The 14738-nt window shown below is 36.0% G+C and overlaps 1 protein-coding gene and 1 pseudogene across 1 annotated transcript; one reads left to right on the top strand and one right to left on the bottom strand.

Moving 5' to 3' along the window:
• Positions 1-369: 369 nt before the first annotated feature.
• On the bottom strand, positions 370-1662 carry LOC149172545 (nematode resistance protein-like HSPRO2 pseudogene; annotated as a pseudogene).
• Positions 1663-4125: 2463 nt separating this feature from the next.
• On the top strand, positions 4126-5482 carry LOC149172544 (uncharacterized). The gene is made up of 4 exons (XM_089426358.1): positions 4126-4546; positions 4708-4941; positions 5052-5138; positions 5336-5482. Exons 1-4 carry the CDS (start codon positions 4223-4225, stop codon positions 5480-5482), a joined length of 792 nt encoding a protein of 263 aa, XP_089282484.1. The 5' UTR covers positions 4126-4222.
• Positions 5483-14738: the final 9256 nt, after the last annotated feature.

Genomic DNA, 14738 nt, shown 5'->3' with positions numbered 1-14738 from the left:
TCGTAAAATTTAATACGGATAATAATTACCTTTTTAATTTTGGACAATCTTTTACACTATTTAACGAAGGAGGAATTGCACACTATGAATCCTTAGTATCCTATCCACGTTGGAGAGGGAAAAAAAAAATATCCCAAATTTCTACCACTGTTCTATTGATTGGTCCTACTGATGGGGATGAACAAAAATGAGTCTAATCCTATATCCAATATAATTCTATGTATAGTACTCAAAACTGTCAATGTAAAAAGTGTATGTATGTATTTGGGGTAATACATTGAAAAACTGAAGGCACTATTCTTTCTCTTGTACATTTCACTTGATTTGTCTGTAGATCTTCCAGTGTACCATCCACCATAGTTGTAACTTTTAGTGCCAATAGTAACCCAAAAATGTCTTTGCACTGTCCACACTGGGGAAATAAGGTGGTTCAAAATATATATGACGTAGGGCATCACAAGCACCTAGATATGATGGACCCTTCATTTCAGTGCTACCCATGGTTGTTACTACCAGCTGCTGATACGAGAAGAAAAACCTTTTCACTGCGGCTTCTATTGCCTGGAAGGCCAACAGAACATGTATTGTTGCAACATTGTAAGCACCTGAAGTGTTATGTGAGAGCAGTCCATGTGAATGAAACAAATGCATAAGTGCCTCCTGGAGCCTTGGTCCACCCTTTGGATCAGCCTCAACACCGATGACTTTGGGCACCAGATGCCTTAGTTCCTTGCATGCATTTGTAAGGTCTCTAAGGGGGGCAGACCGAAGGCAATATGCACCTGCAAGCGTACTAGTGCTGCTAATTGCCAACTGGTGTTTAAGGCAAAGGAAATCATCTGGGTCCATCACTAGAAGCAAATGCACAATTTCTGTGAGCATGTTCCACATCCTTTCAACCATCCAACAGTCTGTGGATGCTCCTACGAAATCCCCAGAGTCTATTCTTTCATATACTCTATGCAACAATTCTTGGCCTACAAATACCCACGCCCCAAAGATCTGGAGGACATTGCAAAGTTTGGCATCTTCTAGATTATGGCACTGTTTATGTTGTTTTAAAGAGTGCAAATATCTTGGCTTGCAGATTCTATCATATTCAAGAAGAGGCTTACCTGACATATTTGGTTCCCCCAGACCTAAAGTGAAGGGAGTCCTCTGCATATGGCCTTCAATGGCAAGCCATATTCTAGAAACCATAGCTTCAGCGCTTTTCCATGTACCCAAATGAGGAAGTAAGCTCTCTTCACTTGTTCTGCTAACCACAGGTAAAGCACCAGGTCTCTGCCATACCTCATGGAAAACTTTCCATGAGAGAACACCACTACTTACTGACAACTGAAGAGTGGGAACCTGCTTGTCATTTTCACAAATCATTGAAATCAACTCAATCTCGGAACTAATTAAGGATTCAAGCCTTCTCTTCCATTCCTCTTTGTCAATGTAAGTCCTTGTGTCACAGAGGACAGACGAAACAAACTGAAAAGTAATCTCCAATGACTGTAAGGCAGCCTTTACCAACCCCTCTCTAGACCAACCAGGCCATTCCTTGAATTTCCACATGGCACTGAGCTCGGGGAGATGCACATACTGCTCGTAACCCGCACACTCCATGGGGGAGGGCTCTATGGATTCTTCAACAAAGGCAAAATAGGATGCCATTTTTTTACAGGACATATTTTTTCCCTGCAAACATAACGAGGAGAGTAAAGACACTAATGCTCTCCATATACCATAATCTAAAAAGAACAACATAATAATAGAATAAACACTAAAATTTTGAAAACTGGATTACATCATACAAAGGTAAATTATTTACTTAATTTATATAAATGGTATTATTAGTGAGGTAAATAAATATAAAATCATATATAAACATATAAGTTTAGTTATATTAGGTGGAGATAACTAAATATATAGATATATAAATAAAATAGTAAATTATTTAATTTTTAAATAAATATATCAATAATAAAAATATATTTGTTAATTTATTAAATAAATATAAAATTATAAATTAATAATTATAATAGTAAATTCCTTAATAATAACATGTTTATGCAAATTCCTATTTCCAACCCCATAGCAAATTTAATGCTATGGGGGGTACCTCTGTCAGAGCCCGGCGACAGCATCGACGGCATCGACCAAAACTTTCCGGCTGCCCAGCAAAAAGCCCTCTCCGACCTGCCCGCCGCCAACCTTGCAGTTCATTCATGGGACTGTATTGATGAAGTAAATCTGCCGAAGTATGGATCCGCCGCCAACCTTGCAGTTCCCAGGACATCTCTCACATCGTATTGATGGCATCAGGATTAATGCGGGAGGGGATAGCTCACTGCCATATCTCACCAACCTCCCTTCAAAGTCCCGGCGACAGCACTCTGCAGTTCAATTCGGCAATTCGGAACAGAGCAGACCTGGAGCACCTGGCCACTAGTTATCGAGAGCAGCGGTCTGCAAGGTTAGTGCTGCTACCTCTTCAGTAAATGGTGGATGCCCTTTTATTTTCTTGGATCTTTTAAGTAGCTTTGTTACCTTCTCCTGTTCAAGCTTTGTTTGCGCGTTTGAACGATAGTTTGTTTGGCGTATCGGCTTAAAATAGCCGATTCTGTTATTGGAAAACTTGATCAGGCCTTTTGATTCGCCTCACTTATCCTGGTTTGGATCCAGTCGCTTTAAAGCTTCTACTACAGTTTTCCTGGTTTCGATCCAGTTCCTTTGAAATTAGTATTTCACTTCTTCCGGTTCAAATCTTGCCCCTTCAAAGGCTCGATCTCCCGGCTCGAACTCCATATGTGCTAAGCCTGTCTTTCCACGTCTAACAGTTCGAATCGCGTCACTTAAAGCTCGTATTTAGGTTCTAATTTCGTTTCTTTAAATCTCGTATTTTACTTCTCCCTGTTCGAGTCTCGTCCCTCTCAAAGCGCGCATTATACTTCTGCCAACTCGAATTTGCCGTCGCGGGATCAAACCCCGCCTTGTCCGTCAATCAAAACTTCGACTACAGCTGCACGGCACCCGAGCTGGCAATGCTTCAGAGCCTCCTAAACGGCACGGCGGGTGACTTCTTCTGCAACAAGCTGCAGGCCGTTTCTGACCGTCTCTCGGCCACGTCCCGCACAGTGGACAGCACCTACCTGCTCTTCTCGGCCTTTCTGGTTTTCCCCACAGGCTTAGGCTGATTTGAACGGTAGAGAGCTATAATGATCATACATACTAATAAAACTGAACCCAACGAGATGCAAACAATAGCTGGTGTTGAGACGGAAGCTGTCCATTTTCAAAATCAACTCAATACTCTTAAAAATATAATTTCACAGGAAATTTAATCACAAAACAGAACTAATCCATGGAATCTAAAATTTATTTCTGTTTTCACCTTTCGATTGTCTCGAGTATATCCCACAAAGTGATCCAATCCAATTGCCACAAAGATCTAAACATGTTATTATTATAGTGAATTTTGGATTTGGGTAAAAATCTCAAAAATTTTATTTTTGTAAATACAGTGTTTGTAAATACAGTGTTTGAATACTTGCTCGTCAACTCTCAACTAGTTTTCTTGGAAAAGCCATTGAAGGAATTTGGCATACCGGTGTGGTAGTTTATGGGAAGGTGTATTACTTTGGGGGTGGTATTCAACACAGCCCTACAGGGCAAACTCCTTATGGAAAACCGTGGAAAGTGGTTGAGTTGGGTGTCACTCACGTCCCGATGGAAATGTTTGAAGAATTCCTGGAAGAAATAAGCCCTCGCTATACAGCTGAAACATATAGTTTGTTGCACCATAACTGTAACAACTTCAGCAATGAGGTTGCACAGTTTTTGGTTGGCTGCAACACCCCAGATTTCATCCTTAGGCTCCCACAAGAAGTGATGAACAGCCCAATGGGCCCTTTAATAATGCCAATGATAATGCAGTTTGAAGCTACTCTAAGAAATAAATTTAACACCGTCAAAAACACATAATTTTTATTTACATTTACTAAAATCTCTGCAATTTTTTTCTTTCAAGAAATTCCAAAGAAAAAAACATAATCGTTAAACTAAAATCAGACTAAAATCAGTGGATGAAAGCACTTACAGACTTTGTCCTTGCAGGATGTGCAACAGTGACCACAAAAAAATAGATATGAATATTGATTTTTATTTTAATCTGTTTTTATGATGTTTTTAACAACATTGTTGTTTACATATTCATTTATAAGGAAGTAAGAAAATGGAGGAAATTAGACATGAATGGGAGGTAACTATCAAAGGCACGAAGCAAGTGTTCACTTGTCTTGTTGGTGGCTGTGCGGGGAATTTGAGTCGATCTAAGCTATCTGGCCTTAATCATCATCGCGCTACCACCCACAATCTCCCACCAATTCCTCCACGTCAAAGAGGTCGAGCAAGAGATGCAAATGCTACATGGGCGGTCAAATCAACAAGTGCAGTTAAAAGGCAAAATGCCAAAATACAATATGACTTAGATGCAAGGCTATGTCGTGCACGACAACAAGCATATAAAAGATTTGTCAATGAAGAAATTCTTTCAGCTGTAAGTATTTATTAGTATTTATTTGTATATGATTTTTTATTAATATTGTCAATGAAGAAATTCATTCAGCTGTAAGTATTTATTAGTATTTATCTGTATATGTTTTCTATTAATATTAATTTATTGTTGTGGACTAAATTCATTGAAACTTGTTTTCACAGTCAGTTGCTACATTTGATCAGCTTAATGACACTTCGAAGCAAAGGATTTGTGAAAAAATTCAACGTTGGGATCAGAGTCTACCTCGTAGACGCATGCAGACAATGAAGCGCATAGATATTGCTATAAAAGAGAAAGCAAGCACTGAGGTTCCCGATGATGTGGGGGAAGAAGGATCAGATGGGCACAGCCATATATTAAACTTTGATGAAACCAATCAGGACAATGACAACACAGTTGAGTCTATTTTTTTGCAGATATTAATTTTTTAGACATTTTAACATTAAATAATATTTATATTTATTATAATTGTATACTAATTTCTCATTGTTATTGATATGCATAGCCTAATCAACAAAATTCCCCAAATTCAAGCCACCAACCATTGCGACGCTCACCTAGATTTCAAGGTTTTCAAGGGGTTACTGGGCCAGTAAGTTTTTAATCCATATAACCTATTCCAGCGAAAATATTAATATATAAATTGTTATGTTTTACCATAATGATGGGATTAAATTGTTATGTTTTACCATAATGATGGGATGAGAAATGGATGTCCTGTATTATATATCCTTATCTTTGATTTTTTTTTATTATGTGCGTGTGTGTTATTTCTTATTTATGGTGCAGGTGTTCCCTTTGGAACCATCACAATCAATGAAAACCCCTTGTAGAAGCCTTAAGAAGAATGGAAATGAAATGGTTCAAATGCTACAACCATCTTCGTGTCCAATGTCACAATGCAAGGTAAGACTATATTTATTTATACTCTTATAATTTTATCATATTTTTACATTTAATTCTTTTTGATGCACATACTTATATCTATGTATAATCTAATGTTCAGAGTAATGAATATACATCTCCTAAAACACCTTTGCACATGTATGATGGTGGACATGATACTCAGCAAAAATCACATTCTCCTCAACCATTGCGGCATTCACCTAGACTTCAAGATAAATTAGGAGAGGTAAGTTATATACTACATATCTTAGCTCATAATAACATTGACGTATTTTTTTATGACTAGTTAATGTAATTTCTTTTCATATTCCTTAGATGTTCACCATATTCTCATTATATCTATATAGATTTTGATATTTATTGATAGCTAGTCAATGAAATGTATTTTCATATTCGTTACATGGTCAGCATATTTTCATTATATCTATGTGGATTTTGATATTTATTGATAATGTTTTAATTTCCACAGAAAACAAAAAAGATAAATGTTGATGCTATGGTTAAAAGGACCAAAATCACGCCAAAGGACTTGAAAGCTCGTGGGTTCAAGTCACGCAAACAATACATAGAGCATATATGTTCAACTAGCATTGCTCTCACTAAACCCACTAGGTTTGCTACTTTGAAGGCTAAAGATTCCAGCAAGTTTAAATGACTTAGGCTACAATAATATAACTTTAGCCATTGTTTTATCTATAAAGGGGCTACAAGGACAGTTTCAATATATGTAATCTCTGTTTTTTTTAGACTTTTTAATACATCATTTTTTTTTCCAAAAATTGTTTCCACATGCTAAGTATGTCTTTAAAATGCCAACATCTAAGATATTTTGTAATTTTGTAAATAAATCCAATTCCAAATAATTTTTTTTTAAAATTAAATTATTTTTGGTGACGTTGTGCTTGAAAATGGCAAGTCCTGGATTCAAAAAGGATATATACATTTTTGCCACCAAAATTCTTTTAACTACGTTAGAAGTCGCTAGTGGATATGAAAAACAAACAATATTAGTTAAGTTCCAAAATTTTAAACGTCTAAACTTTCGTTCTTGCCTGCATCAACACCGTGTCTTGTTTTATATTTTATACAGCTTCAATTTAAACAGAGTTAACTTTAGTTTTTATTTTTCATTACATTTTATGCTTACTAGAAACGATATTATTTTTTCAATCAAACTTGCATGGAGAAAAAACTTATACATTCACATGTTTTTTAATTCCCTAATGATTATCTTTTTTATCTGGAATAATATATGAAATAATATATAAATGGGTTAGTTTTGATAAATAATTGAATACTCAAAAATACTAAAAGATTACATGTTTTAATATTTAATTTTTTAAAATTATAAAATTATAGTATATATATATCATTTGGGTATTTAAAAATGTCTTACTATTTTATATACAAAATAGAGAATTTTCTTGATTACTATATATTAATTTATTTTTTATATGAAATAATATATCATTTTGTTTAATTTTATTTTTAAAATAAAATTAAAAAAATAGAATTTTTAGAAATGAATTAACAATTTTAGTTTTTGGAAAGTTTTTACTAAAATAAATGTATACCTATTTTTTAATATGAACATTTTATAGTAATAAATATTTATTTGGTTCTTTTCGATTCTCTTTTCTTGTTTCACTTGCCTTGCCTTAACTTTGTTTTTAAACATTGAAGTTAGAGAATGACAAAGAAGTGCAATGATCTGTAAAAAGGAGTGCAAGAAGCATAAGGATGAAGAAGAGCCTTTAACTCAGATTACTTTACAATGGTTCATAGACATTTTAATCCATCTTTACTTTACATGCAAAATGCATTATCAATATCCAATCAGTCTATATTCACAAATAAGATTTTGGAGTGAAACAAAAATTATATGCTATATGGATAGATCACACATATATAGAATAAATTTATGAGGGATTGAGAACAAAAAATGCTTATGTTTGCATGAAGTATTTTCATTTTATTTTTTCATGAATAATATCAATATATAGAATAAATTTATGTGGGATTGAGAACAAAAAATGCTTATGTTTGCATGAAGTATTTTCATTTATTTTTTCATGAATAATATCATGTTTCGTTACATGTACTCAGTTCTCAATTTTATTTCATTTTTGTAAAATATATATTTTTATGTATATAAATTTTCCTTTAGATGTATTATTAGTCGAGATTTATTTATAGATTTCTTAGCATTCTATTTGAGACACCTAACCTTTGTTTAACTTTTATTTGGGTAAATTATTTTTATTTTTATTTATTTATATTTTTATGATTAAATTTGATATTATATGTAATACATTAATGTTTCTCTAACCAATTTGTATTTTAATACATAATTGTTTTACTAATCACATTTTCTCAATCTTTTCAACATTTTTCTATGATTCTTCAACTAATTTTATAACCCATACAACAACTATATAAAATCGTTGTTATTACTATTTTTTTCATTTACTATTTATAGAATAGATAATGTCCTTTCATGATTCTTTCACTAACTCTATAGATCAAAGAACAACTATATAAAATTGTTGTTGTTACTAAGAAAAAATGTCACTATTATATGAAATGATTATATTGTTATCACAAGTATCTTTACGATTTGTTAATAACACAACATCATCTATTTAAATTAATAATAGCAAAGTATGACTTCTTATATGTATACTTCCTTTATTTTTTATGATCCAATTTTCTAACTAATTTATATATAAGTCAAATAGAGGATACATTTTTATTTCATTTCTATTTTACCCTTGATTTTGACTAGTTCTTGTAATGTTATCATTTATTTAAATCCTCATTTTTACACTGAAATTTTCATATAATTAGAAATTAGTCCTTCTCCACTCTACTTGAATTCCTATTTTCTCCATTATTTTTCAAAGTTATTAAAGATAGTATGATCATTTTTAGAAAAACCAAAGAAACATTATTAAGTATTGTTTCTTCATATCTTTTTCAAAACATAAACGAAGTCATGAGATGGTCAATGGTTGAATGCTAAGGCTAAGGAAACCCAATAAATATCCCTTACAATTTTCAATGGTCAATGGTTGAATGCTTATGCCAAAATAAACCCAAGAAAAATCTCTCACAATTTTCACATTATTAGTCTCGACAAACTCTAGCATCATGTTAAACGCCATGCCAAATTGACCAACACTATGTAATTATGCATTGTACTAAACAATTTGTAATTTAGATCTATAGGAATGTGACATCCATTTAGTTGTATATGCACATAATGTAAATGTGATTTGAACAAGTCCTACCAAAGTTACTACTTTGTAATTGAATTACAAGATTTTTTTTTTTGGAAAATATAAATTATTAAACTTTGTCATATAACTATGAATACAATTGTGCTTTGTAAAACAATTTCATAGAATAATCATTTTCTGTTATCTTACAAATATGAAAGATATATATTAATATTCTCCATATTATATTAATATTAGTTTAAATATCTCATAGTATACTTTATATGTATCATGTTATCACCTTCTATGTGCAAATTTTCTAGCAACATAATCCCTATTTTCAATGGCAAGGACTATGCTTCCGTGTAACACTTGTGTAAGGTTGTATTTTTGATAATAAAGAATCATACCTCCATTAAATCAATTTTTGAACCTTAATGCCTAAAAAAAACATGTAGGTAATTTTCATAGCATTAATTTTTTGTTAATAAGAAATCATACTTTGGTTCAATTAGTTTTAGTCCCTAGTGCATCTTCATATTGAGTAGGCATAAAAAACCCAACAAGGGATTTCAAATGGGGAGCAAATAAAATAGATAAAGGCAAGATTATATGCTAGAATCAAAATGTTAAATGATGCTATTTTTGAGTGTACAAAGATTAATGACTAACGAAGCAATAGTTTCTTTAAATGTATTAAAGTTGTTGAAGATATTCAAGGGTCAAGAATGATTACAGACTCCATGTTAGTTCCAAAAGATGTGCTACAAGAATTGGAAGTTATTAAGACATTATGGGGTAATGAGTTCGACAACTTAACAAATTCTTTGAAGGAAGAAATAAAAAAATGGTTAGTTACATATAATAATGAGAATGAAGACCAACTATCAGTCATCAATCAATTATGTTCAAATACAAAAGAAACATATGAGCATACTTTTGCATTAGATGTAAGACACGACATAATCGTCCTTCCTATGGATTATATTAAAGAATGGCTTAGAAAATATTTAAATGAAATTGTTAATCCTGAATAACTTCCCCATTGGTTAGATTAACAAATATGCAAAGACTAATGTATACTCCAACATTTGATGCTATAAGGGATAGATAATTCATTAAGTCGGTCATCCTTCTGCAATTTTGTGAGTGTTCTATATTTTATTTGAAGCAATTCCCATTTATTTCTCCCTAGTCTTAAATCATCCAACTTTGTAAAGTTTGTTATACATTTGTAATTCTGTCTGCATTCCTTTTCCTTTCTTCTAGCTTAATATATACCATTTATTGTTCCTCAAGAGTCCCATTCGAGTTCCATTCTAGTCCCTTAAGGATGAATGCATTCAATTTACATTTAAGTATTAGGAATTTTGTAGAGTACTTTACACACTTGCTCTATTTGAACTTAAAGTTTGTAATGTCATTTTGACTCTTATAGAGAGCTATTTCCAAGAGCGCATGGAATTTGTGGTTTCGTATACTTTTAATTAAGCATTGAAATCTCATGAATGTTCTCCTATGATTGTTTATGATATTGAATGAAATCATTTTAGAGCTCTTTAAAATATTTGGACCATTTCTTTATTTTTTGTCTATGTATTTGTTTCAAATGTGTCTCCCTCATGATATGTGAATGGATATGTGCCATGGAATGACTTAATTAGATAGTATTTACTTCTTTTTGTTTTCATTTATTTTCTTTAAAATCACATGGTCCACTCAAAGGTGAATATGTTGAATGTTTAATTCCACATTTTTGAGTTAATCAGAAAATGTGAGTGTGTGAAAGAGGAGTATCACCTCTATAAAAACACCATAGAATATATAAAAGTCCCTAGGATGTTGACTTTTATCGTTGACGGGAAACGAGATCAACAACATTGTGTCTTTTGATATGAGGCTTATAGGTATTCTTCAAACAAGTTTTCATAATTTTGTGAAAGAGCCAAATCCTAGTGAGTTGCCCAATAAGTCTATGATCAACAAGGGCCAAGATTTTGTATCTTCACATGGTAGGATATAGCATGGCTTCTAGAATTTTCTCAATTCTCTTCACAAATATGTTTAGTTGATATTTGGAAATCTTAGTGTAGGTCGTAACCAAGGTTTCAAAAACTAGACCTTTAGCATCGAGAATGGATTGCAACCCCCTTTGAAGATGAGGGCATATACGGAAACTGGGCATGTACAGAAGATGTGCGCATATACGGAAGATGTGCGCATATACGGAAACTGGGCATATACAGAAGATGTGCGCATATACGGAAGATGTAGGCATATACGGAAACTGGGCATATACGGAAGATGTGGGCATATACGGAAGATGTGCGCATATGCCCAAACTGGGCATATACGGAAGATGTGCGCATATACGGAAGATGTGGGCATATACGGAAACTGGGCATGTACGGAAGATGTGCGCATATACGGAAGATGTAGGCATATACGGAAACTGGGCATATACGGAAGATGTGCGCATATACGGAAACTGGGCATATACGGAAGATGTGTGCATATACGGAAACTGGGCATATACGGAAGATGTGCGCATATGCCCAAACTGGGCATATACGGAAGATGTGCGCATATACGGAAGATGTGGGCATATACGGAAACTGGGCATATACAGAACATGTAGGCATATACGGAAACTGGGCATATACGGAAGATGTGTGCATATACGGAAACTGGGCATATAGGGAAGATGTGCGCATATACGGAAGATGTAGGCATATACGGAAACTGGGCATATACGGAAGATGTGCGCATATACGGAAGATGTGGGCATATACGGAAACTGGGCATATACGGAAGATGTGGGCATATACGGAAACTGGGCATATACGAAAGATGTGTGCATATACGGAAACTGGGCATATACGGAAGATGTGCGCATATGCCCAAACTGGGCATATACGGAAGATGTGCGCATATACGGAAGATGTGGGCATATACGGAAGATGTGGGCATATACGGAAACTGGGCATATACGGAAGATGTGCGCATATACGGAAGATGTGGGCATATACGGAAGATGTGGGCATATACGAAAACTGGGCATATACGGAAGATGTGCGCATATACGGAAGATGTGGGCATATACGGAAGATGTGGGCATATACGGAAACTGGGCATATACGGAAGATGTAGGCATATACGGAAACTGGGCATATACGAAAGATGTGTGCATATACGGAAACTAGGCATATAGGGAAGATGTGGGCATATACGGAAGATGTGGGCATATACGGAAACTGGGCATATACGGAAGATGTAGGCATATACGGAAACTGGGCATATACGGAAGATGTGTGCATATACGGAAACTGGGCATATAGGGAAGATGTGCGCATATACGGAAGATGTAGGCATATACGGAAACTGGGCATATACGGAAGATGTGCGCATATACGGAAGATGTGGGCATATACGGAAACTGGGCATATACGGAAGATGTAGGCATATACGGAAACTGGGCATATACGGAAGATGTGTGCATATACGAAACTGGGCATATAGGGAAGATGTGGGCATATACGGAAGATGTGGGCATATACGGAAACTGGGCATATACGGAAGATGTAGGCATATACGGAAACTGGGCATATACGGAAGATGTGTGCATATACGGAAACTGGGCATATAGGGAAGATGTGCGCATATACGGAAGATGTAGGCATATACGGAAACTGGGCATATACGGAAGATGTGCGCATATACGGAAGATGTGGGCATATACGGAAACTGGGCATATACGGAAGATGTGTGCATATACGGAAACTGGGCATATACGGAAGATGTGCGCATATGCCCAAACTGGGCATATACGGAAGATGTGGGCATATACGGAAGATGTGGGCATATACGGAAACTGGGCATATACGGAAGATGTGTGCATATACGGAAACTGGGCATATACGGAAGATGTGCGCATATGCGGAAGATGTGGGCATATACGGAAACTGGGCATATACGGAAGATGTGGGCATATACGGAAACTGGGCATATACAGAAGATGTAGGCATATACGGAAACTGGGCATATACGGAAGATGTGCGCATATACGGAAGATGTGGGCATATACGGAAACTGGGCATATACGGAAGATGTGGGCATATACGGAAACTGGGCATATACGGAAGATGTGTGCATATATGGAAACTGGGCATATACGGAAGATGTGCGCATATGCCCAAACTGGGCATATACGGAAGATGTGCGCATATACGGAAGATGTGGGCATATACGGAAGATGTGCGCATATACGGAAACTGGGCATATACGAAAGATGTAGGCATATACGGAAACTGGGCATATACGGAAGATGTGTGCATATACGGAAACCGGGCATATAGGGAAGATGTGCGCATATACGGAAGATGTAGGCATATACGGAAACTGGGCATATACGGAAGATGTGCGCATATACGGAAAATGTGGGCATATACGGAAACTGGGCATATACGGAAGATGTGGGCATATACGGAAACTGGGCATATACGGAAGATGTGCGCATATGCGGAAGATGTGGGCATATACGGAAACTGGGCATATACGGAAGATGTGGGCATATACGGAAACTGGGCATATACGGAAGATGTAGGCATATACGGAAACTGGGCATATACGGAAGATGTGCGCATATACGGAAGATGTGGGCATATACGGAAACTGTGCATATACGGAAGATGTGGGCATATATGGAAACTGGGCATATACGGAAGATGTGTGCATATACGGAAACTGGGCATATACGGAAGATGTGCGCATATGCCCAAACTGGGCATATACGGAAGATGTGCGCATATACGGAAGATGTGGGCATATACGGAAACTGGGCATATACGGAAGATGTGGGCATATACGGAAACTGGGCATATACGGAAGATGTAGGCATATACGGAAACTGGGCATATACGGAAGATGTAGGCATATACGGAAACTGGGCATATACGGAAGATGTGGGCATATACGGAAGATGTGGGCATATACGGAAACTGAGCATATACGGAAGATGTAGGCATATAGGGAAACTGGGCATATACGGAAGATGTGTGCATATACAGAAACTGGGCATATAGGGAAGATGTGCGCATATACGGAAGATGTAGGCATATACGGAAACTGGGCATATACGGAAGATGTGCACATATACGGAAGATGTGGGCATATACGGAAACTGGGCATATACGGAAGATGTGTGCATATACGGAAACTGCGCATATACGGAAGATGTGCGCATATACGGAAGATGTGGGCATATACGGAAACTGGGCATATACGGAAGATGTGGGCATATACGGAAACTGGGCATATACGGAAGATGTAGGCATATACGGAAACTGGGCATATACGGAAGATGTGCGCATATACGGAAGATGTGGGCATATACGGAAACTGGGCATATACGGAAGATGTGGGCATATACAGAAACTGGGCATATACGGAAGATGTAGTCATATACGGAAACTGGGCATATACGGAAGATGTGGGCATATACGGAAACTGGGCATATACGGAAGATGTAGGCATATACGGAAACTGGGCATATACGGAAGATGTGGGCATATACGGAAACTGGGCATATACGGAAGATGTGCGCATATGCCCAAACTGGGCATATACGGAAGATGTGGGCATATACGGAAGATGTGGGCATATACGGAAACTGGGCATATACGGAAGATGTGGGCATATACGGAAGATGTAGACATATACGGAAACTGGGCAAATACGGAAGATGTGCGCATATACGGAAGATGTGGGCATATACGGAAATTGGGCATATACGGAAGATGTGGGCATATACGGAAGATGTAGGCATATACGGAAACTGGGCAAATACGGAAGTATCAAATTTAAGCATGTTGTATTTTCTTTCCAAGGTATGGAAGTATCAACTACTGGAATTTTTCTCATATTTCACTTCTATCTGTTGAATGATGTCTAGTATTTGTCTATTTTGGAAAAGAGAGTGGCTATTGAGTGATGTTTTCATTGATAGGAGAGGGTTGAAAATGACCTGCATAGGGATCATAGAAGCGTTTAAATATGGAAATAATTTTGCT

Source organism: Pinus tabuliformis, chromosome 4_2 (genome assembly GCF_031772625.1).
Source record: "Pinus tabuliformis cultivar Carrire ecotype Pingquan chromosome 4_2, CPIR1, whole genome shotgun sequence".
NCBI classification, from domain to species: domain Eukaryota; kingdom Viridiplantae; phylum Streptophyta; class Pinopsida; order Pinales; family Pinaceae; genus Pinus; species Pinus tabuliformis.
Note: the sequence above shows the minus strand (reverse complement) of the source record. Positions and strands in the feature narration are given on the sequence as shown.

Coding starts and splice junctions, on each gene's coding strand:
- LOC149172544 (XM_089426358.1), top strand. CDS start 4,223: ATGGAGGAAATTAGACATGAATGGGAGGTAACTATCAAAGGCACGAAG. Junction 4,547..4,707: donor ATGAAGAAATTCTTTCAGCT/GTAAGTATTTAT, acceptor TTGTTTTCACAG/TCAGTTGCTACATTTGATCA. Junction 5,139..5,335: donor TTCAAGGGGTTACTGGGCCA/GTAAGTTTTTAA, acceptor TTTATGGTGCAG/GTGTTCCCTTTGGAACCATC.